A 24,271-nucleotide genomic window follows, 5' to 3' on the forward strand; every position below is an offset into this window, starting at 1 on the left:
CTGTATGTTCTAAAACTTAGCAGGGGAAATGTATTATTCAGAGTAACAAGTCTTACTGGAGAATTTATGGTTTGTTTCCTTGCTAGTTCCCCACCCCCCAATGCTTAAACTAGTAATTAAACCTATATTTTGTGATTGCAAAAAAAAAATACTGCCAAGGAAGGAAGGAGAGAGGGAGACAGAGAATGGAGGGATGAATACCAAAAGAGAGGGTTTAGGAAAGGAAAGAAACGTTTATTGTGTAATAAGGGAAATCACCCTCTTCTGCAAGCTGGTCCCATGTTCTTTCCAAACCCCTAAACCATGGCAAGCCCTGGGCGGTCCTCTCAGGCCAGTGTGTACAGAAGGTTCTTTCTGTCCACAGTAGCCAACCCAATGTTTACCTGCAGAATGAAGTGGCTGTCCTTCTGAAACCCATATCAGAGAAGATTCAAGAAATCCAGACTTTCCGAGAGAGAAACAGAGGGAGCAGCATGTTCAACCATCTCTCTGCAGTCAGCGAGAGCATCCCCGCCCTGGGGTGGATAGCTGTGGTGAGTCTAGATGGAATGCTACCCTCCACCTCATCACGTTGTTGGGGACCTCCGGGGCCACCCTCAGGTTCCCCCATCCATAGTCTGGTGCACTGAAGGAGGGCTCCTTCCAGCTGGGCATGTCAGCTTTCTCTTAACCTGCACGAGTCCAGTGCTTCCTCCTCTGAGATGAGAAAGTGTTTCTCCAGCCTTCACAGAACACACATTGCCTCTGACTCTCACCCATTGTCCTGTTGCTTTTCTTCCGCTTCTTAGTGGTATTTTCTTTCTTATCCTATTTTTTTTCTTCTATGCTTGGGTGATGGTCCTGTTTTCTCAGTCCCCCAAACCTGGTCCTTATGTCAAGGAGATGAATGATGCTGCCACCTTTTACACTAACAGGGTCCTGAAGGACTACAAACACAGGTATGTACCTTCTTTTCCTGGCTGTATTTTCAGTTGACCATTTGTCAGATATTTGCTCCCAAAAGTTAGTATACTTAATCACCTGTCCCTGTCCTAGTACACTGAGTAACCTTGAGATTAAAATCCCATATTTGAGCTTCGAACCTGTGACCCAGCCAGCACTTGAAAGACAGACACAGAAGGATCAGGAATTCAAGGTCATCTTTGCTACACAGCAAATGTGAGATGTGCCTGGGCCACATACGACCATGTTTTCAGAAAAGCAAGCAGGCCGTTCAGATGACTCAGCAAGCTTCTTGCTACCATACTTTGATCTGATTTCAACTCACATAGTAGAACCAGCTCCCACAGGTGTCCTATGACCCCCCACATGCACACATATGTACACACAAATTAAATGAATAAATGTGACAAGAAAACAAAATAAGAGACTGGAGATTGCTCATTGGTTAGAAGCAGTTTCTGCTCTTCCAGAAGACCAGAGTTTGGTTGCATCATGCAATGTGCAACTTCAGCTCTAGGGGACCTAACATCATCATGTGGCCTCTGCGGGCACCTACATAAAACTGCACGTCCTCACACAGGGGGCACACATATGAGCATAAATTTTTAAATTAAAAAAAGATTTTAGCCAGGCATGGTAGTGCACATCTTTAATCCCAGCACTCAGGAGTCAGAGGCAGACAGATCTCTGAATTTAGGGCTAGCCTGGTCTATAAAGTGAGTTCTAGAACAGCCAGAACTATATAAAGAAACCCTGTCTTGAAAAACAAACAAATAACATTTTTAAATCCCAGTTTTGTAGGGAAAGCCACTTGGAGAGAGGCATCAAATTCCTGGATGACACACTAGTTTATAAGGACACCTGCCTCTGTTCTCTTCTAGAATAACCTGTCCCCATTTGACCATATGTCGCACACATCATAGATTTCTGTACTTAAAGAATAGGCCTATATGATACAACCTTTTTTTCTTTCATGTTTTGAGACAGAGTCTCTTAATGTATCCCGGACTGCCCTCAAACCCATGGCTGTTCTTCTGTCTCAGCCTCCCAAGTGCTGGAATTACAGGCATGTGCCACCAAGTCCAGTGGAAATTTCCACTGATCAAAGTGGATATAGTGAGTGACTAAATAGGAAGAATGGGGGGAGTCCAAAACTGAGGTGGGTGAGACTATGAACCTGAGGGAGGGGGAACAGAACCAGACTGAACTGAACTGAAATAGGATCTGGAAGGCAGACAGCTGTTGTCAGAACAAAAGTCAACAGCTGTTGAAAGGACAGGTGAACGAAGGGATTTTGTCTGGAGAACGAGCATGAAAAGGTCTGGTATACAACAGCCCAGATAATGGATCCTAGAGAAAATGATCTGAGGAGACAGATCACATTCTTGCACCTACACAAAACAAACAAACCCAGTCTTTACCCTTTTTCAGACTGTTGCAGTAGGAACTGAACTGAAGACCACCCCTAAGCTATACAAGCACATTTCCACTAAGCTACATGCCCAGCCCTCTTCATTTTTTCTTCATTTTGAGACAGAATATCACCAAGTTACCCATGCTAGCCTTGAACTCACTCTGTAGTCCAGACAGGCCTTCAAAGTGTGATTCTTCAGTACCAGCCTCCTTTGTAGTTGTAACTACAAGATCATGCCAAGCAGCCCAGCTCAGGCTTTGTCCCTTGACCTCAACTTTAACGATAAAATATCAGGGAGCGTCACCATGCACTTCATCAACAGAATATCTGAAAAAGATATAATAAATCAGAGAAATATGGCCAGATGTGCAGATTCGGTCATCCAGGTCCTGGTCCCCTTGAATATGAGCTAATGGCTATGGGAAGCCTCACATGCCCAGCATCCATCTGTAGGTAGGTCCCCCAAGTTCCCCACAAGACCCTTTCTGTGTTGCCCATGTGGCAGGCCTATAGGAGAAAGCTGGGAAACAGGCTGTCCTGGATTGGAACAGAAGGACTGTGGGCCATGGACTCTGCTTCTGTGCTTCCCCAGCAACCAGCTTGGCTAGTTTCTGGATCCTTTTTCTATATGAACAGAGCTTTGCCAAGCTGTGACTTCACAACTTCCAGAGCCAATGAAAATGAAGGGAGGTTTCTCAGCTTCTGTGTGTTTGGATCCTACTCAACTAATCTCCTAGAGACTAACTTAAGATAAAAGATATCATGCAGTTATCCCTTCCTATAGTTGTTTCTAGAATTTTGTTTAGGTCAAAATAATACTGTGTTGGTTAAGTGAGAAAAACATATATAGATTTGGTCTTTGTAAGTTGTTAGAATTTTCCATGCAATTATTTCCTCTTACAGCTTTTTCTGGAGCTTTCTCCGGGTCAAAATAACACTTCAGTGGTGAGAAGAAAAGCACATTTCTCTATTCAGACCCGCCTCTCGTTGGTTGCTAGAATTTGCAATAGAAACCATGTCAAATTGCAGTAAATTGCCATGCCTGTGTGCTGTATAAGGGATGAGGCACATCTGCATAGGTAGAGCATGTATGTAAACATGAGCGCCGATTTACATCGAAGTGTGTCTCATCTTCCTGCAGCTGTCTTGCACACTGTTTCCTATGTCCAAGGCACTTACTAACGGCCTCCCAAATCCCTACAGAACAAGACGCTGATGAGGCAGATCTAGGAAACTGCACTTACTTTGAGGGTTCTAACCATGAAAGTGAGGCAGAGCTTCACAGACTCCAGTCATATAGTCAACAAATCTAGAACTGTAGGAGAAAACAGCGCTGAGTCATCCCCTTTGAAAAGTGATCAGGATTCCAACCCTTACACCATTGCTTCCTCGTTGATATCACAACTCCCGGCAGAACCAACCTTGCTTCAGGAAGGCATGGCCACAGGGCCAGCTTGGCAGCTGAAGTCGTGAATGATTGCTCACCTCTAGGCATCTCAGGAAGCAGAGATGGAACAGGGAAGGGGGTAGACTGGAGAGCCCACCCTACAGTGACCAATCTCCTACAAGTAGGTGCCACCTCTTAAAGGGTGTACAACCTCCCAAAACAATGGCAGCGTCTTGGGACCAAGTCTTCAAACATGACTCTGTGAGGGACCCACCCCATCCATACCATGGTCATCTCCCTGCTCACTTTCTCTGTTGGTATGGATTATGGCAGTGGACTCTAGGCCTGCTGCTGGCACCCAGAACTTTTCAAGGAGAACAATATGTTTTCAAGAGGTTGCCTTTTATGTTTATCTTCAGATTAGTGACCTAAGTATATCATCAAGTTTTTGCCAACTCAAAACCCAGTGTTTTCTCATTTGCTGACTACTGCTTCCTTCAAAATGGAGGGAAAGAAGTTATGGAGACAGAAATTGCCCAAAGAAATGCAACAAAGAGAGAATGGATGTGATTAAAACATGAATAATACATTTTATGAAAGACATGCAACCATTTGCTTATTGTGACAGCCCTCTCAATCCCGTGTGCTTATCCCTCATAAGGCAAGCTTTCAACTAGCTTCTCATTCGATAAACAACATCTGACCAAGCTCCACGTAGCTCGCTTTGTCAAGAACGTCCAGTTAAGGTACTTCAGTGAGAATCGCTTTAGAAGTATGGGGCCTTGCCTACTGATAAGAAAATATTTCTCTGATAATACCAACTTCCTCATCATCATTCTTAGTGAGTAGAAGTCTCTAGCCAATTATACTCCTAAAGCCAAGTGATTCCTACATTGTTAGAAAACAAACTAAATGACTTTGTTCCCTCTTTTTATGCTGTTCTCACCCCTAGAACAGAACTCTTTGCTTTGTATGGGAAGGAGGTCAGAAGGCACGCCCTGCTCTCCATGGTCGCCTTCACTAGGAATGGCACACTTCCTTTGTCAACTCCATGTGGCCAGGCTCCCCTCCCTGTGCCTCTGTCCATACGTGAAGCTGAGAGCACTGGGCATCCTCCTGCCTCCCTCTAGAGCACTCAGGACTACCCACCTTCTCAGGGTTCTCTTCTGGCTAGAGGACAATTGCTCTGGACTTGTCTCCAGATAACCGAGTATGAAATTGTGTTTTTGATCCTGACTCTGTTCTCGTCCCCTCTCTTTTGTAACAAAAGTGACCTGCGCCATGTGGATTGGGTGAAGTCTTACCTCAACATCTGGAGTGAGCTTCAAACCTACATTAAGGAGCACCACACCACAGGCCTCACTTGGAGCAAAACAGTAAGTACCAGGCCCTCTGGTGGCCTTTCACCTGAGCATCAGAAGGCCATAAAAACACTTGTGAAAACTAGTATCCCATGTGGCCTAATAATCATAAGCTTTAAAAATTACCTCAGGATCCAGACACCCTGAACATGGGTGTCAGTTAGGAGGCCTGGGCAATCTATGCAGCCTCTGGTAGTGGATCAGTATTTATCCCTAGTGTACCAATGGACTTTGGGAGCCCATTCCACATAGAGGGATACTCTCTCAGCCTAGACACATGGGGGAGGGCCTAGGCCCTGCTCCAAAGGATATGACAGACTTTGAAGACCCCATGGAAGGCCTCACCCTCCTTAGGGAGCAGAAAGGGTATGGGATGGGGGTTAGTGGAGGCCAGGGAGGAGGGGAGGGAGAGGGAACTGGGATTCACATGTAAAGCAAGCTTGTTTCTAATTAAAAAAAAAAAAAAAGACAGTTCAGCAGATAATGACTGTGGTACCTAGTCTGTCTAGCTAAGTCTCATTCCTGGGTCCCGCATGGTGGGAGGAAAGAATTGACTACACCAAGTTGTAGCAACTTATACATAAAAGTGCTAAGAAAGTAGCCCAGCACAGATAAAGAAATGCTTCATGGTCTCATGTAGAAACAGAAAATGGAATGGTGTCAGTAGCTGCTCAAAAGGGTGGCCATCTCGGTCACATGGGATGAATCCACCTTGGAAACTCAGCATGCATTGTGGTTACCATGGCTGCTAATATTCTACTATTCAGACAGAGCTCAAACATTCTCAATTACCTTGACTGCCACAGTGATTCATGTCACAGTGTGTGTGTGTGTGTGTGTGTGTGTGTGTGTGTGTGTGTAACATCACATTGTCCACCTAAATATGTATATAGCTTTTATTTATTTACTAATTATACCTGCATGAATATAGGGAAAAATGAAAAAAGAATGTCTCTATCCTTTGTAACAAAAAATGTACTAATACTAGAAATGAAGATTAAATATACAATAGACCAAAAAAAAAAAAAGGAATTACCTCAGGATAGGGTAAAAAGCTTTATGGAAACAGCATTTCCTTGAGGAAACTGACAGGTGCCTGCATGGCATATGTTAAGGAAGTGGTTAAGCTGTCTATGATCAGGCTGCAAAGGGAGTATTATTCGACCATAAAGAAGGACAAGGTCATGTCACTTGAAGGGAAAATAGATGGAACTTGTAGACCACCATGTTAAAGGGAATAAACTAGACCCAGAAGTACAATTCTCTCATGTTTGCAAACTACGTGATAAACATCTATGCTTAGGAAAATATCGTAATGAAACCTATTACCTTATAACATTAATGTATGCTAATAAGAAAATTAATGGAAAACTAACACAGTGGATCCCGCAGCCATTAAAATTAGCCTGGGGGTAATTATATGGAGAACAGTCCATCACTTCCCATAGAGGGCTCAGCCCATGCACAAGGGTTTACAAGCACCAAGATTCTGTTAGGAAGCAGGAATTAAAGAGAACATGAACTTTTGAAAATGGGTATAGTTATAAATAAAATAGCCATTAAAAGTTCTGAATATTTAGTTTGATATAGCAAAGTTTATTGAACATCTTTTTAATTAACTATATCATCCTGGTGTGGTTTTTTTTTGCTTGTTTAGGTTTTGTATGTTGGTCTTTGGTCAGTGGAGGGTTGAGACAGTGCCTCCTACCTTCCAGGCTGGCCTGGGTAACTTTAGATGACCTTGAACTTCTCTTTCCCCTGCCTCAACCTCCTGAGTACTTAGATCAGGCATATTGCTACCATATAATGTGGGGAATTGAACTCAGGGTCTCTTGCAGGCTGGACAAGCATTGCACCAACCAGACCACACCTCCAACTCAATCCTAGCACTTTGGCTCTGCCTTAGCCCTGGGGGTGAGCCCAGCTTATGTGTGTTCCTGCTTAAATTACATGTGGAAACCACAGTGGCCCTGGCCTCTTCTCCAGCCTTGTCTCGGCTCTTTCCTAACTCACTGAGCATTTCAGCAACCTCTGGCTGCCTTAGCATCCTGAGTATATGCAATGCTTAGATCAGTAGTTCTCAACCTGTGGGTTGTGATCCCTTGGGGTCAAACAACCTTTTCACAGGAGTTGAGGATAAGACCTTTTATATACTAGATATTTACATTACGATTCATAACAGTAGCAAAATTACACTTATGAGCTAGCAATGAAAATAATTTTCTGGCTGGGGGTCACCACCACATGAGGAACTGTATTAAGGGGTCAAAGCACAAAGAAGGTTGAAAACCACTGGCTTAGCTAAAAGCCAAGAAACTGCTGTTCCAGAATTTGATGAACTCACACTGTTTTGCCTCGACTGCAGCGTTCTGAATGGATATAGTGCTTATGGCCTTAGGTTCCCAGAGGCAAACACCCTTACACCTTCCCCTTGGTTCAATTTGAACATCACAACTTTGAAAGACATCTCCTGCTCTTCACCAGCTCCCCCTCAAGGTGGTGTTTCTCCTCTGTGCTTGTTTTGTTTCTTTAGTCTACCTTAGCTAGTGCAGTTATGGCCTCCATCCTCACCAGCTTAGAACATCTTCAATGTGTCCAGCTCCTGACTTAGTGCTCAGAGTATGTGCTCTGCAAATGGTATTGTGTATATACAGTGCGTATTCTGGGACCCTCGGGACATTCCTAGCCTCTTAGAATCTCTCTACTTACTTTCCATGGAAAGCCCCTTCCATTAGAAATGGGCATTCCCTTTAAATAGCCAACACTTTAACCGGAGAAAAATGAAGTGACACATTTGTGAATTCCATCCGAAGTCCCACTGACAGCTGTACTCCAGGACACAGCCCTCAGTGAGTGCAGAGGACAACAGGCTCAGTACTGAAGTGACTGATTTTCAAGTGTTCAGTGCAGTGTGGGGTTCCTCCAAGTGTCCCCCAACAGGTGCAAAATATTATCAGTGGCCCCCTCCAGATGGATGTCATTGTGTTTCCAACTTTGCCTCTCCTACTCCAACACATTGAAATGAACCATACAAAACACAATTAAGTTGGTTGTTTTTCTTCTACCTACAACTTGATGATGTGGACAACAGATTTCATGCATCTCTAAATGGTTTTAAGAAGGAGGGGATGTGTGCAAGGGGTAAGTGTTTTGTAGACTGATTAGAATTCTTCATCTGTTTCAAATGAAAGACTGTTTTGTTATAAATCTGTGTGTCATAAAAGGGGATTGTCACATCTTGGCCATGGGGATAAGCCACTGTTGGAGAATAGTAAGCTGAGGATTAGGAGTCCTTGGATCCATTATTATTTTCTGGTAGACAAGTATAAGAGGAATGACAATCCACTTGTGGAAAATAATGTCAACAGATGCTAATTCTCTGAGACTCATTAAGAATGGTTAGAAAACTTCTTTCAAATGTTTCAAATGGTTTAAATACCCTTAATACCACATATAAAGCTAGACAATCATTTCTATGAATATAAAAGAAGATCTGATTATTAATGAAAGAAAAATATCTAAGTGTTTCCTTTGTTCTAGAATGAATACTCGCTTTATTGTGTTCATTAAAAATATGTGCTTCTAGAGACTGGAGATGTAACTCAAGAGAAGAGTGCTTGCCTAACACTATGAGGTGTGGGCTCATTCCCTATTATCCAGGGATAGGGAAGAATATATGCTTTGTGCAAGAAATTATCCACATTTTGATTGCAACTAAAGAAGAAATGCACTTTATAAATGCATACTGCATGCACACAACTAAAATAAGTTTCACAAAATTCCTTTTCCTTACCATCTACAAAGTACTCAGACAGCTTTTCCTTTATGTCACTCCTGATACAGCTCTCGCTGAATGAAACTCACAAAACCAACTTCACAATCTACAAATACTCCACATCCCACATTTTAAAATGCAATGTCATAAGACACGCGTCATATATTTACCCAAAATATAAGCAATCCCTAGAGCAAATTGGGCCTCGCGGATTGCCATGCTAATAACAGTTATTGTTTATTAAGCATACGGTTTTAAGACATGGGAAAATTCTGTTTGAAAGAGTAAATGTGGGTGCATGCGATGCACCCACCCTAGCACCCAGCCACACTCCCAGCCCTATGCTACTTCTTCAGTGGTGTGCTGACATGATAGTTGTAACCAGATAGTTACAATAGGGATGCGTTTATTCAGAATCACGTGTGTACCGTCTTTTGAAAGGCTTCCAGATTGATGCATAGACCCAAGATTTTTCCTGACTTTTATCCTCCTTGTCTAAAGTTTGAGGGGGAAGCCATTAAAAAGCATAAGGTTGGAGAGATTGGCCAGTGATTAAGAGCACTTATTGTTCTTGCAGGAAACCCAAATCCAATTCCCAGCACCCACACAGTGGCTCACAACCATCCATATTCGCAGTTCCAGAAGGACCTGTTGTTCTCTTCTGACTCCCAAGGAAGGCACCAGGCACTCGGTGTGGTGCACAGACATCTATAAGAACAAAATTCTTATACATATAAGACAAAAGGTCTTTTTAAAGTATATTCTAAAAGTTTATACTTTTTGATTTGCAAATTTAATTTCTATTTGAAATTACTAAAAACTGTTTAAGATCCCAAATACAATGGGAAGCAAGCTTGTTTCTAATTTAAATATATAATAAAAAAGTGTAAAAAAATATCCCAAATACAATCTATTGCACAAGTCAAACTAATTTCTCCTCACTTGCTAGTCCAACAACATACCAGCAAAAAGAATGCTAATAAGAAAACCAGATTCATAGTTCTTGGAGAGAGATGGGACTATTGGAATTATGATCAAATGGTCCTTGGGAACAAAAAACATGAACCCTTCATTTATTTATCTACTGATTATGAGTATGCAAAAAATCTATGTTTATGAGAAGATTGGAGAAAGGCATGGTGCTGGCATAAAACACCACAAAACTCAGAATTTTGCTTTTTACTCTATGTGTGTACATGTGTGCGTGCATGCGTGTGTAGGTTAAAGGACAACTCTGGGGAGTCAGTTCTCTTCTATGGGTCCAGGGATTCAACACAAGTCATCAGATTTGCATGACAAGTGCCTTTACCTACTGAGTCATCCCACAAGCCCATTGCATCCTCACAGACACAGCCCACTGCAGTACTGCACAAACTACACAAAACTGTGAGATTCAATACCTCAAGGATCTTGAGGAATTGTTGTTGTCTTCCATTTTCAAGTTGAATTTTGACATTTTCCACTCTGGGCCTTTTAGTATACTACTAAAGACCCTGAGTTCCTCAAGTGCTGCACTGTGCCAATAAATACCCACCCCACCTCCAACACAGCAGTTGGCACTGGATCTTCCAGTTGCCCCCTCCTACCCTGGGCCTTCAGAGTGCAGCTGTGCCAGGCAGCTGCTGCTCCACCTGTCCATTTGTCACTGAGAAATGTGAGACTCAAGGCTGGGGTTGTTTGGGACAGCAGTTAGGGAAGCAGTGAGTATGTGCACAAATGTGTTGGGGTGGGTGTGAGTGTGTGCACAAGTGTGCTGGGGTGGGCGTGAGTGTGTACACAAGTGTGCTGGGGTGGGTGTGAGTGTGTGCACAAGTGTGCTGGGGTGGGTGTGAGTGTGTGCACAAGTGTGCGGGGGTGGGAGTCAGTGTGTGCACAAGTGTGCTGGGGTGAGTGTGAGTGTGTGCACAAGTGTGCTGGGGTGGGTGTGAGTGTGTGCACAAGTGTGCTGGGGTGGGTTGAGTGTGTGCACAAGTGTGCTGGGGTGGGCATGAGTGTGTGCACAAGTGTGCTGGGGTGTGCGGAGTGTTGCACAAGTGTGCTGGGGTGGGCGTGAGTGTGTGCACAAGTGTGCTGGGGTGGGTGTGAGTGTGTGCACAAGTGTGCTGGGGTGGGCGTGAGTGTGTGCACAAGTGTGCTGGTGTGGGCGTGAGTGTGTGCACAAGTTGCTGGGGTGGGCATGAGTGTGTGCACAAGTGTGCTGGGGTGGGCGGAGTGTGTGCACAAGTATGCTGGGGTGGGCGTGAGTGTGTGCACAAGTGTGCTGGGGTGGGCGTGAGTGTGTGCACAAGTGTGCTGGGGTGGGTGTGAGTGTGTGCACAAGTGTGCTGGGGTGGGCGTGAGTGTGTGCACAAGTGTGCTGGGGTGGGCGGAGTGTGTGCACAAGTGTGCTGGGGTGGGCGTGAGTGTGTGCACAAGTGTGCTGGGGTGGGCGTGAGTGTGTGCACAAGTGTGTTGGGTGGGCGTGAGTGTGTGCACAAGTGTGCTGGGGTGGGTTGAGTGTGTGCACAAGTGTGCTGGGGTGGGCGGAGTGTGTGCACAAGTGTGCTGGGGTGGGCATGAGTGTGTGCACAAGTGTGCTGGGGTGGGCGGAGTGTGTGCACAAGTGTGCTGGGGTGGGCGTGAGTGTGTGCACAAGTGTGCTGGGGTGGGTGTGAGTGTGTGCACAAGTGTGCTGGGGTGGGCGGAGTGTGTGCACAAGTGTGCTGGGGTGGGCATGAGTGTGTGCACAAGTGTGTTGGGTGGGCGTGAGTGTGTGCACAAGTGTGCTGGGGTGGGTGTGAGTGTGTGCACAAGTGTGCTGGGGTGGGCGTGAGTGTGTGCACAAGTGTGCTGGGGTGGGTGTGAGTGTGTGCACAAGTGTGCTGGGGTGGGTGTGAGTGTGTGCACAAGTTGCTGGGGTGGGCTGAGTGTTGCACAAGTGTGCTGGGGTGGGTGTGAGTGTTGCACAAGTGTGCTGGGGTGGGCGTGAGTGTGTGCACAAGTGTGCTGAGGTAGGATCGGAAGCATTTGGGTCTTAAGAGGAAGCAGCCATGCAGTCATCTTTCTGTATCTCCTATTACATTTGCTTTGGTCGATGGAATGTTGCCATTTCTCTTGGCTTTTCCTCAACACAAAGCCAACATGTGGCCTAGCAGCAGTCAAACCAGACCGATTTGAGTTTTCAGTTTCTTCTTCCAGGGTCCTTTCCTCTTGTGTTGTTCTTCTGGGCTAAGGTTCAGACAGGTTTTGTTGACTTAAGCTGATCTTTTGGCACAAACCTGGTAGAGGCACCAATATCTACCAGCCCCAGGAAGTTGGACAGATTTGTTAGGAACCACTAGTAAGGCCTTCAAACCAGATGCCTGCGGCTGGGAATGGAAGCCTGGTCCCCACACTTGTAATTACACAGATGACTGAACTTTTTCTGTGAATTGCCCAGATCTGCCCAAGAATTCCATAAACAACATCAGTTAATAGACTGAGCTTATTGACACTCTGGTCTGGAGCTTGTGGACACATTTCTGCTCTTTTGTGTATTCTAAATTACTTTAGCTTTAGAAACAGGCTCAGTTATCTGCAAAGTAAAATAAAACCACATGAATGGATGTGTAAAGACTTATGCAATGGCTTTAATAGATCTTTGATTTTGTTGTTGCTGATGATGACGGCTGTGTTTTAGACAGTGTCTCACATAGCCTGTGCTGGCCTCTCTATGTAGCTGGTACTACTAGCCTTAACTTCTGATCTTCCTGCTTCCACCACCCAGGTACTGGGATTTCAAGGCACTTGCCACAACACTTGGCTATGATACACTTCTCTCTCTCTCTCTGTCTCTCTCTCTGTCTCTCTCTCTGTCTGTCTCTGTGTGTGTGTGTCTATCTGTGTGTATGCGTGAGAGAGACAGAGACAGAGAGATAGTGAGTATGAGCGATGGCACATGAGGGTCATGTCATTCAGGCAGCACAGGGGACAACTATTTAGAGTCATTTCTCTGCTTCCACTTCAGCGTGGGTTCCAGGGATCGAACTCAAGTCATTAGACTTGCACTGTTCAGCCTCAAGCACTCTTACTTGTGGGGCCCATCTCATCAGGCCATGATCTGGTTTTTAATGTTAACTATGTGAGTTTTAAACCTCTTCCCTGTATGTTCATTGACATCCATCAGAAGCTCCCATGGACCATCAAGAAAATGCAAGCTGTGGGTTAAAAAGATAACGCTGGAAGGTTTCTTTCCCAATGCAAGCCACTTAGCCTCATTTCTTTCCTCCCGGGTAGACATTTCCCTTTCAACCCATTTTTCAATATAAAGCCAAACGTCCATTAACAAAGCAGCAGCCTAACCCTTCACTTGTGATCCAATTAAAATCTGCCAGAGGGAATCCTGACTTACCATAAATAATGTAGACTCCACGGCGTGTTGTTAAATATGTATGCCACGTGAATTGCAGGTCTTCTGGCCTCTCTGGTCCCCTCTTGATTTTTCCAGAACTGGTCCCAACCTTCTATTTCTAAGTCTCATTTAGAGCTTGTCTAACCCTCTCCTTGGTATACCAGTCACGGGGAGTGGCTGGGCCTCGAATGGAGTGTCATGGCTGCGTAGCTCACTGGGCCTCGAATGGAGTGTCATGGCTGCGTAGCTCACTGGGCCTCAAATGGAGTGTCATGGCTGCATAGCTCACTGGGCCTCAAATGGAGTGTCATGGCTGCGTAGCTCACTGGGCCTCAAATGGAGTGTCATGGCTGCATAGCTCACTGATGTCTTCTGGTACCCTCCCCTCACAGTAGCTTGCCCACAGCAGCGTTAAACAGACTTCCCTGCTCTTTGACCTTCCAGATCCCTTTGGAGTCCTTGGGCAGCCAACCACAGACAGTTCCCCGGCTTACAATTACTCAGCTTAATTTTGTTATGGTCAACATTTGCTTTTTTCAATCATATTTATTTAGCATGTGTGTGCATGCATACACATGTCACAGCTCACATGTGGAACTCAGAGAACAAATTACGGGAGCTAGTTCTCTCTTTGCACCATGTGGGTCCCTAGATGGCACTTAAGCAGGCAGGTGCCTTTGTCTGATGAACCATTTCATTGGCTCATTTTTTTTTTTTGCTTAGTTTTCTGATACAGTCGGAGTGTCTCTCCCTAACTGACTTTGAACTCATTGTATAAACAAGACTGAGCTGGAACTTTGGGCAATCCTCCTGCCTCTGCCTCCTGAGTGCATAGACATATACCACTACACCTATCTCAGATGTTTCTGTGGTTTGGGGTTTGGTTTTTGGGTTGTTGTTGCTGCTGCTGCTGCTGTTATTATTGTTGTTTACAATGCTGGAGATAAAATTCAAGCCCCAATGCGTGTGAGTGAAGCACTCTCCCACTGAGTTGTGTCCCTAGCCTCCAACAATAATTTTTCAATTGTAGGTTGGGGCATAACCAGTAGACACCTGAACTTTATGTTGTGAAATTGGATCACAAGGAGGCATCCACCCATCTGCACTGTGCTATGTGACTAAACTCAGGGCATCAAATGTGCTTGCCCTTAGAGTCTTTCGACCAGCACTGAGTCTGCCCAGGTGTCCTCCTTGGTAAGGCAAGGAGCCTCTGAGGCAGCTGGATGAGAGCCATGTGATCAAATGAAGGCAAGCTGGGAATGCCTGTGCTGGCTTCAAAGAGACCACTAGGCTAATCCAACATTCCTGTGCACCAAGTTCTGAGAAAGATACTAAAAAATACTGACAGGTGAGTGACATGGCAGGCATAGGTTGTCACCTACTGAAACTCACATACTAGCTGCAGAGTTGATGTGTGACAAATGTGTCTACACACCTTAGAAAGAGAGCCCACACTAGGCCAAAGGAATAACTGAACCACGTAAATCCAACTTGGTGAGCCAATGAGTTTTTATTGGGATTACTAACAGGCACATGGGTGAAGAGTTACAGGAGAGCGGTTGACCCAAAAGCAGCACATCACCCACAGCCCATCCCAAGTTAACTCTGTGCCCATCCCAACTCAGGTGGCAGCTCATAGAAGCTGCAGCCCAGAGCTCTTGCAGACGGCTCGCCAGGTCTAAGAATCACCTCTCTTCGCTAGGCTGGTGAGATCCCCTCCCCTAGAAGTTATGATCCCCTTCTGTAAAGTGGGGAGCAGCCTTCCAGGATCTTGCAAGTTTTCACAGAGTCTCTGTGTCTCCCCTCCTTCCTAGAGAGGATGCCTCAATTCAGAGGAAAGTGCTGTATAAGACCACACAGGCAACACAGAATGCTGGTCCAGGGTGAGAATCCTTCTAAGGACAAGCCCAAAGCTCAAGGCTTATTAGACTAGAAGACAGAGAGGTGCCTACTATATAACAGTCAGTGTGGTTTTGTGCCTTCCCTCCATGAAGGACTGTGATCCCTTTAAAGAGACTCAGTGTGTGATTTATTTGGGAGCTGGGTGGTGAGGCCCTCAAAAAACCAAAAAAACTAAAACCTAAAACAACACTAGTGACCTTCAGGGAGGGACTTCAGGAAGTGGGGGAGGGGGTCCAGGTGGAGACGGGGTAGACACAACTTTGTAGAGCTGAGGGGTCAAGTTTTCACCTAACAATCTCTTGATTATCTGCGAACCAGTTGTCTAAGTTGACAGACTGCTGCTTAGGTCTAGAGTCAGTGTTTGCTTGGAAGTTTGGAAGTCAATGTATGTTAGTATCTTAACCCATGACAGATCTTCAGTAGACCACATGTGTGTCCACAGCAGTCACACAGCCTGTTTCATGTATCATGAGCAAAACTTTGGAGCTCTGAGTTCTGTGTTTATAGCTGTTTCTATTATCTCAAAAATACCTTTGAGCTTCAGTGTTGATCAGAATGCATAAATATTTTACAATATTTGTCTCTCTCCATAAATCAGAATAGTAGTAGCTTTTAAAACTGCCTGATTTATAGTAAAGATTATTTTGTTTACTAGGAAATTTTCACAACCAAGAACTCAAAGTCTCTAAGTTCCAGGGGTCAGAAGTTAATTCTAACTCCTAACTTGTTTGAGCTGTTATCCTGGGAATATTTTAGTAAGGCATATTCAGTTAAAATTCCATAATTTGAGGTGAGCATAGTGAAACATATCTGTAATCTCCACACTCAGGAGGCTAAGGCAAGAGGATTGCTACAAGTATGAGGCCAGCCTGAGCAGCATACCCTGTCACAAGAATAAATGTATTTTATATGCATTGGTGTTTTGCCTGCATGCATGTCTGTGTGAGGGTGTCAGACATCCTGGAACTAGAGTTACACACAGTTGTGAGCCACCATGTAGGTGCTGAGAATTGAACCCAGGTCATCTGGAAGAGCAAGCAGGCAGTGCTCCTAATCTCTCCAGCCCTAACAGATTAATTTATTTTTATATTATGTGTCAAAAATAAATTAAATAATTTCCTTATTTATAATTATGACAGCCCTGGTGTAATGGGGGTGTCTTATCATTCACTCTTTGACATTCCACAAGACTATCAGTAGTTTGTGGGTTAAGGAAGCAGCCAGGAAAAAGTGTCCTCCACTGTAGATTTGAATGTGCTTATTTCTTCATTTTCTGTTGCTAGAACACTCCAAGCTGGGTACCTTATAAACAAAAAGTGTTCTTTGGCTCACAGTTTTGGAGACTGGAAGCCCAAGGTTGGGAAGCACTATCTGGATTCTGGTAATAGCAGGAGAGATGTCGTTATGATGGGAGTGATGTAACAGGAGAGATGATGTCATTATAATAGGAGTGACATAGCAGGAGCGATGCCATTATAATGGGAGTGAATAGCAGGAGAGATGCTATTATGATGGGAGTGCCTGCCAGGAGGGGGGACCACATGGTTAGAAGATAGGAGTGTAGCAGATGAAGCCATCAACTCATCCTTTCCAGTATAGCATGGGGTAGAAAATCAGCCTCCTGTAGAAATGAGTTTTAGCCTTTCAAGGGCTAAAATGCACAAAACCACCAAAGGAGACTTCGCTTCAGAGATTTCTCTATTCAGTCCAGGGAAACAGAGCAGAGTACGAAGGGTGGACAGTTATTTCGTGGCGGACACTTAGGGGGTGGGTTCTGAGGATCCAACACAGGGCCTGATGCTAAGTGAATAGTCCCTGACTGAGGGGTCCCCAGCCCTGAAGGACATTTAAAAGACACCTTTCTGACTAGTGATTTGTGATATGTGCACCATCAGAAGGTGAACTTAGAAGGACAATGACTACATGTTCTTAGTGATCATCAATAGTTTGGTTTGTTTCTCAGAGTGCCGATGTTCATGTCCCCTGCTCTAGAATGTCCTTCCCCTGGTTACCTGTGACAAGGATCCTACTCATCTTCCAGGGTCTATGTGATTTTTAGTTTTCATGGCCAACTTGATACAATCTAGAGGAAATCTAGAAAGCAGTCTCCATGAGGGATTATCTAGACCTGGTTGGCCTGTGGGCATGTCAGTGGCAGGTTATCTTATGTTAATTGGGGCAGGAAAACTACCCCCATGTGCCACTGTCCCATAGGTAAGGGATCCCAAACTGTGCAAGAGAAGAAAGTAGACTGAATGCAAGAGTGCGTGCATTGATTCATTCCTCTCTGCCCTTGACAGTGGATGCGATGTTACTGGTTACTACAATTGCCCACCACCTTGACTTCCCCATAATAATGGATTAGAACCTGGAATTGTGAGCCAAATAAACTCTCTCTCCCTTAAATTGCTACTGTTGGGGTATTTTGCCACAGCAACAGGAAATGAGACTAAAACAGTCTAAAATAATCCTGTCTTTTGAAATTCCCCAGATCTCCACGTACCACCAGTCCCTGCCCCCACTTAGAGTGTCCTTTCTCTTCGAAGGAGTATCTGACGACCTGTACTTCTTCTGTGATGCCTGTCTTTATAAGTGATCTATTTATGCCCATAAGCATTGATGAGTCACCTACTGTACCCCAGGTCCTATGCCACATTACTGGTGGCCCTAAGATGAATAAGAAAGGAACTCCAGAGTTCTGGAGATGACTAAACCCAGATTAACCAGCAAATGATTGTTGTATGATGTGAGGTGTAGCAAACTGTTGGCGGTTACAGGGCTACAACCTTCACAAATCCGGGCGAAGGGCTAAGGATGTAAATGAAGACAAAGACAGTGGCTCATTCTTACAAGGAGAATGGTGTTTATTTTTAACAAGAGGGGAGCATTATATACCAATAGCAGGCATGGTGGAAAACCACCAAGGTCAGAAGTTCCCAGGGCCCTCCAGCAGAGGATGGGCCAATAACAGGAATTAGCATTTAGACAATAAGGATAGACAGAAAACAGGAACTTGCATGCAGGCCTTACTGGGAGGAGGGGACAAGAGGTATTTTACTAGAAGCTCCTAGTCACAAGTTGGTCAGCAGACCCCCATGGGGGAAGGGATGCAACAATGAGGTCTCCTGAAAGTGTTCTAGGGAGTACAGGAACTCAAGCTACAGGTGTACAGGAACTGTCCTCCCAAAACAGCTCTAGAAGGGACTGGAGATGCTGTTGGTAAAGGCTTGCTGTATAGGCATGAGGACTTGCTCCCATGTGAAAGGCAGGGTGTGGCAGCATGCACTTACAAATCCAGCTCTGGGGAGATGGGGACAAACAGATTCCTGGGGCTCACTGACCAGCCCAGCATAACTGGAAGCCCCAAGTCCTGGTGAAAGACCCTGTCAATAAAGCAGATGACTCCTCAGAACAGCACCTGAGGTTGACCTCTGGCCTCCCCAAGCACATACACCCATGCACACACATATGCTCCCATACACACATGAACACATAACATACACACATGCTCTACTCCATAAAACATAAAAAGATGTTGAAGGTGAACCTTGAAGGATCTGTAAGAGTCTTGCAGTTAGAAAGTTAGAAGAGGAGCCTTCTAAACTGAGAAGGGGGGCGGAGAGTGGGGGTGGAAAGTTAGAGACCTGTCTGGGAGACCCGGGGTCCCCAACAGTGACTGCCCCAGGACCTTAGAAATAGCTGCTGCCCACCCACTTTCTCCTGATCAGCTACATCTGTCTGTGATCAGGTTTCCTCCCAATGAAACATACACAGCCTTACTTCATTGACTACACTTGTGTCCAGTGTTAAAGAGCCAAGTGCCTATATGTCTTCGTTTCTGTGCTATGATGGTGAGGGGAATGGACAATGCATTTTCACTCTGGTCAGTGACATCTCTGTCCTTCCCCTTGCCATCTTCTGTCTCTCATCTTCAGATGACATCAACTCAGGAAATTGGGTCTGATATTACTTTAAACAAGAAAAGGCTTTCTTAAGAAAAGATGGGAACTAGGCAGTGGTGGCACACACCTTTAATCTTAGAACTCAGGAGGCAGAGGTAGGTGGATCTCTGAATTCGAGGCCAACCTGGTCTACAAAGAGAGTTCCAAGACAGGGCTACACAGAGAAACCCTGTCAAAAAAAAAGGAAGGAAGGAAGGAAGGAAGGAAGGAAGGAAGGAAGGAAGGAAGGAAGGAAGGAAGGAAGAAAGATGTGAGTTATCCTGTAATTGTAAAACAACCCTTCATAAAATACTTCACAGAGGTGGCCCTGGCCAGTCTCCCGTGCCTGTCATGTGTACCGAGCACATTGCAATCTCGGGGGTGAGCTCGGTAGTAGAGCACCTACAAGGCTTTCCCAAAGCCATGTGTTCCAGCCTCAGCACTGTGAAGAAGGAAGGAGGGAGGGAAGAAAAGGGAGTAAGAGAGGGAATGGTGGTGGGGAGGGAGAGAGGAAGGGAAGCGGAAGGAAACTCAAGTACCAGTTGACTTTTTCCCATGAAATTTGGAGTTGGGATTGAAGCACCATTATCCTGTGTCAGCACACCTCTTAAGCTCAAGAGATGACACCTCTGGGTATTTTCATTAAAAAAAAAAAGAAATTCAGGTAAAAATACGTATACAATGTAATAAAAAAAATACTCTCTAGCAGCACTTAACTTGCCTTTGTCTTCATGTCTGCTCCTTCCAAAGTACTGATCGTCCAAGGCAGTGTAAGCATTTCCTGAGGATCTTAAAATCCACATGAAAGCAAATAACCTTGAGTTCAGTGGCAGAGTTAGGCTCATCAGGCCAAATACAGTCGTTGTCCAGCCGAGTCAAGGCTCATGTCACTCTTGGCATTCTGCCTACCATTGGCTCTCTTTGATGGGTATACTTGGCTATCTTTAACTCTGGGAAGTTTTCCCACGGAAACTTTATTTTTCATTCTTTTATGAGAAATTGTATTTTCATGTTGCTGATGCTGGCAGCCAAAGAGAAAAGACAACTTGCAGACTCCAGATCTGGCCTAGGTATCAGTTGCAAAGCAAGTTCAGACTCTTAACAAAGGCCATTTACCAAGCCGACTCCTCTTGAATGCCTAGATCACGCTAGTGAATTAGCCTGTGCCCCTGTGTATTGTTTCTAGTCTCTGCTGGCATGGCCTGGTCCGCTTTTACCAAAAAATTCTACTTTGGGCAAGTCAAACAGAGGTTACCTCCTACATTTTTGGGAGGGCTCCTGTGAACACACAACAAGCACAAATCTAGTTTTTGGTACTGACTGTGTGTGTGTCTTTCTCTCAGGGTGTTTCCCGCTGTAGAGCTGTTACTGTGACTTGGTTTCACTTACTCTGTTTTTCATCAGTTGCCAATGCTTTGATTCGTCCGTGTCGCCAAAGGATAAACATACAAAATACACAGGAGGACAGCCTTTCTGGGATAGCATAAGCAAAACCATGTGACATTAGGGTGAAAGTTTGAGATTTGGGGTCCAGGGTTTTGTTGTCTTTATTATTCTGTTTTGTTTTTGAGATGTGGTCTCATGTAGCCCAGGCTAGATTCAAACTCCTGCCTCCAACTCCCAAATGCTACAATTACTGGCATGTGCAGCCACAGCCTGTTTGTGCAGAGCTAAGGACCAAAACCAGGGCTTCATCTTGCTAAGAGAGCATGTTTCAAACCAAGATACACCTTGAGATTTGGGTTCTTAATGAGCATCCTTTCCACATCTTGCGATGAGGCTGTTTGGAGCCTTGACTCTGAAGAGAACTAATCCAAATGGACCCCGTGTTGTCTCATCGTTTTGCACCCATTTTTTGATAGCAGTTGCATATAAGCATTAGGCCTTAGTGGAAATCAGAAATATCCATAGTGTTCAGTATCCATTAATAAAATAGAAAATAGTCATTAAATTGACTTTCTAAAAGTTATTAATAAACTTATCCTTAAAATACTATGTGGCACTTCTCTGTGGTGTCATTAACAATTCTGTTGTCTTGAAATGATTCCCAGAACCTTTATTTTCTTTGGCAGAAGTCACAAAGATCCAAATAAGTGATAGAAGAGAATTCAGCCCGAAATCATTAATCCATGTTAGCTTGTACGTCTGTTGCTAAGATGGCCATCCTTTAGTGACTATACAGTCACTCCTCAGTCTTTATTAGTATCTTCTTACGTGTCTGTGTATGTGGAGTGTGCTGTGGTGTGGTGCATACATCTGGGTGTGTGGGAACGTGCACCTATTTGCAAATGTGTGGAGGCCAAAATGGGATTTCAATGTCTTCCTTCTCCTTAGTACCTTGAGATGGGAGTCTCTCTTTCCCTGAATCAGGCTCACCATCTCAGCTAGGCTGACTAGCCTGTCTCTGCTTCCCCAGTGCTGGGGTTTCAGGACCACACAGCCACACCCAGGCTTTTCTGTTGGTGCTGGAAATTCAAACCCAGGTCCTCACGCCTGCAGAGCAAGCACACTTAACCCACTGAGTCATTTACTCAATATCATCTTTCTTGGTTATAATTGTAATGGTACTGTGACATGAATATGAATGTAAAATCTGCAGGCTCTAGAAGAAGTTCTTTACTTTGGAAACGTGTTTATTTCACTGCCATTGATCAAAGTGCAGAGGTGATTAACATAAAGCAAAGCACAATGACACACACCTGTAAACCCTGCAGGTGACAGAGAGAGTCAGAAGGGGCACCGGTAACCCATTCTAAACAGCAAGCTTCGTGGCCAGCCAGCCAGTCACACAGCATGATCCTGTTTCAGGATGGGCAGAGGGGAGGATAAGGTTACCAGGCATCATGACACACACCTGAAGGCCCAGCACCTGAGAAACAGAGGCAACACATGACATGTGGGGCTGCATTTAAGGTTCACAGTGAATTTCAAGCCAACCTGGACTACAGGAGTCCCTGTCTCAAAACAATAAAACATTAAAAGAAAGCAAACCCTAAATCATGAATTTGTGGTCGGAAGACTATTTAAGGGCTGGTTGCTAGAGTGCTTTTTTGAAGGCCTGGGTTCATCCCCAGCCCTGCATAAGCCAGGCTGAGTGGTATGTGATCCCAGCACTGGGGAAGTAGAAACAGGAGAACCAGAAGTCCAAAGTCATCCTTAGCTACACAGAGAGACAGACCTACGTGGATGAGAGAGAGAGACAGCGAGAGAGGATACTAAGACGTTTACTGCTTTCTTTAGCCACTAACTCCTATTTTGGAAATGAGAGGTTTATTACTGTTATGTTTCATGTGTTATATCAGGTTGTTTGGGATTCTTTGTCTTTAGGAAAGTTAATCAACAACATTTTATATAAAATGTTAGCTGTAAAACATCGTGAGTCCCTGTGGTAGCATAAACGTGATTGAAATGGCCTGGGGACTTTTAAACATCTGAGGGTATGACCAGGCACATGTGAGCTGTCACTGCTACCTGGAGACTGTTACTGGTAGGCTACATGATTAATGGGCCACGGTGATTCAGCAAAGGACAGCCTGAGAGATTCTACCCAGAAACAAGGGGATCAACTGTGTGTGTCCATGAAAGAGGGAGGGGAGAAAAAGGCCCGTAAATGCGTCAGCTGTTCCATTCCTGTGGCTTTATCTACCATCTCCACAAATACTTTAAGGACAGGTGGCTCAAAATGTTACTGTCACTAAGCTAGCTTCATAGACGAGAAGTCCCGGCAAATGCCCCGTTGTAAGCAACATAATCCACCTGTTCCAAGAAAGGATCATGTGACAACGTTATGCTCTTGCTCCCCGCTTCTTAAGTGATGGTAAAAATACCAGCGGCCATATTGGTTGCCTGACCTATTCTCAGAGTTGGAGGCTAATGCTGTCTGTATGCATCTCTTCTTTGCTTAAATTCCCTTAACCTCCCCTCTTCAGGAGTAAGGGACTTCCAAAGTGCCTGATAGCATTGCCCACCTGTAAGCCACAGCAGCCCTAGGTCTGGCTCCCTGGCCCCACCCAAATGAGCCCCATTGGCCCTTCTTTCTACAGACTCAAAAAAATGGATAATGGGAACAATTTTCATATCTTATTTAGATGTAAGTTTATACCATATCTGAATGAGCTGGTTAATTAAGAAGTAGTGTTTGGAGGAATAAACATGCACCATAGAGCAATAGTGAAATTCTACTTAACATTGCAAGTAATTTCTCTTTCCAGTAAAAATTTAAATTCTAAGAGGCTGGCAAGTGGCTTGTGCCTGTAATCTCAGTACTTGGGAGGCTGAGGCAGGGGCATCACTGTGAGCTTGAGGCCAGCTTGGGCTATGTAGTAAATTCAAGGCAAGACCCTGTCTCAGAAACACCAGAAGATAAAGCCTGACTCTTGAAGAGATTAAAGGAGTATTAGCTGCTCTGAGAAGTAGCCATCAATAAAAACAGACCACAGGCACCTGGTGCACACAGCTACAGTGTCCATGATGTAGGCAAGATTGTAGGTAGCCAGAAACTTAGAGCTGTCCCATGGGCCGCTACAGTTCATGGCTTTAAAAATGGAAGAGACAGCTGTCCCCAGGACAGTGACATCAATTTAGAAAGATTTGTAGAACATTAACTTTCTTCAACAAGCCTTTGTGCCAGAAAAAAAAAACCCCTCCATAATCATAACCAAACATCCGCTCTCAGGATTAATCTTAATAGGCCTTAAAAGCCTCATTTGGGATTTTTGTGCCGTGTTCTTGCAACATAAGTGAACTTTTGCACCGGGAACACAGCCATTGGAAATCATAAATGCACCGCTTCTCTTTTTCCTTGTAAGTGGCAAGCCATTGTTACATGACTTTTATAGACACTCTTTTTTAATTGTGCCCAGCCTGAAGACTCTGGGGCACTTCAGAGACTCCTCTCCCGGGCCTCAGAGAGAAGGCTTACATAATTGTATGGGGGGTGGGGGGTCACTGCCACTTTGGTAAGGTAAGGCCTGACTCTCAGCATCGATTTCCCAGCTAGGTGTTTGATTATGGAGTTTTTTGGGTTTGTTTTGCTTTGTTTTGTTTTTGTTTTCTGGCACAAAGGCTTGTTGAAGAAAGTTAATGTTCTACAAATCTTTCTAAATTGGTGTCACTGTCCTGGGGACAGCTGTCTCTTCCATTTTTAAAGCCACAAACTGTAGGCAGAAAACCAAGACACA

The 24,271-nt window shown here is 44.7% G+C and overlaps 1 protein-coding gene across 1 annotated transcript in view; it reads left to right on the forward strand.

The window, feature by feature from the left end:
* The window catches only part of Cap2 (cyclase associated actin cytoskeleton regulatory protein 2), a 147,423-nt gene that overhangs the window by 102,083 nt on the left and 21,069 nt on the right, over positions 1 to 24,271 (forward strand). Inside the window, exons 5-7 of the mRNA XM_040755918.1 lie at positions 390 to 533; positions 853 to 938; positions 5,014 to 5,119. Of these exons, the coding sequence (XP_040611852.1) occupies positions 390 to 533; positions 853 to 938; positions 5,014 to 5,119 (336 nt within the window). The remainder of the gene's footprint in view (positions 1 to 389; positions 534 to 852; positions 939 to 5,013; positions 5,120 to 24,271) is intronic.

This window comes from Mesocricetus auratus, unplaced genomic scaffold (assembly GCF_017639785.1).
Source record: "Mesocricetus auratus isolate SY011 unplaced genomic scaffold, BCM_Maur_2.0 Super-Scaffold_100013, whole genome shotgun sequence".
NCBI classification, from domain to species: Eukaryota; Metazoa; Chordata; class Mammalia; order Rodentia; family Cricetidae; genus Mesocricetus; species Mesocricetus auratus.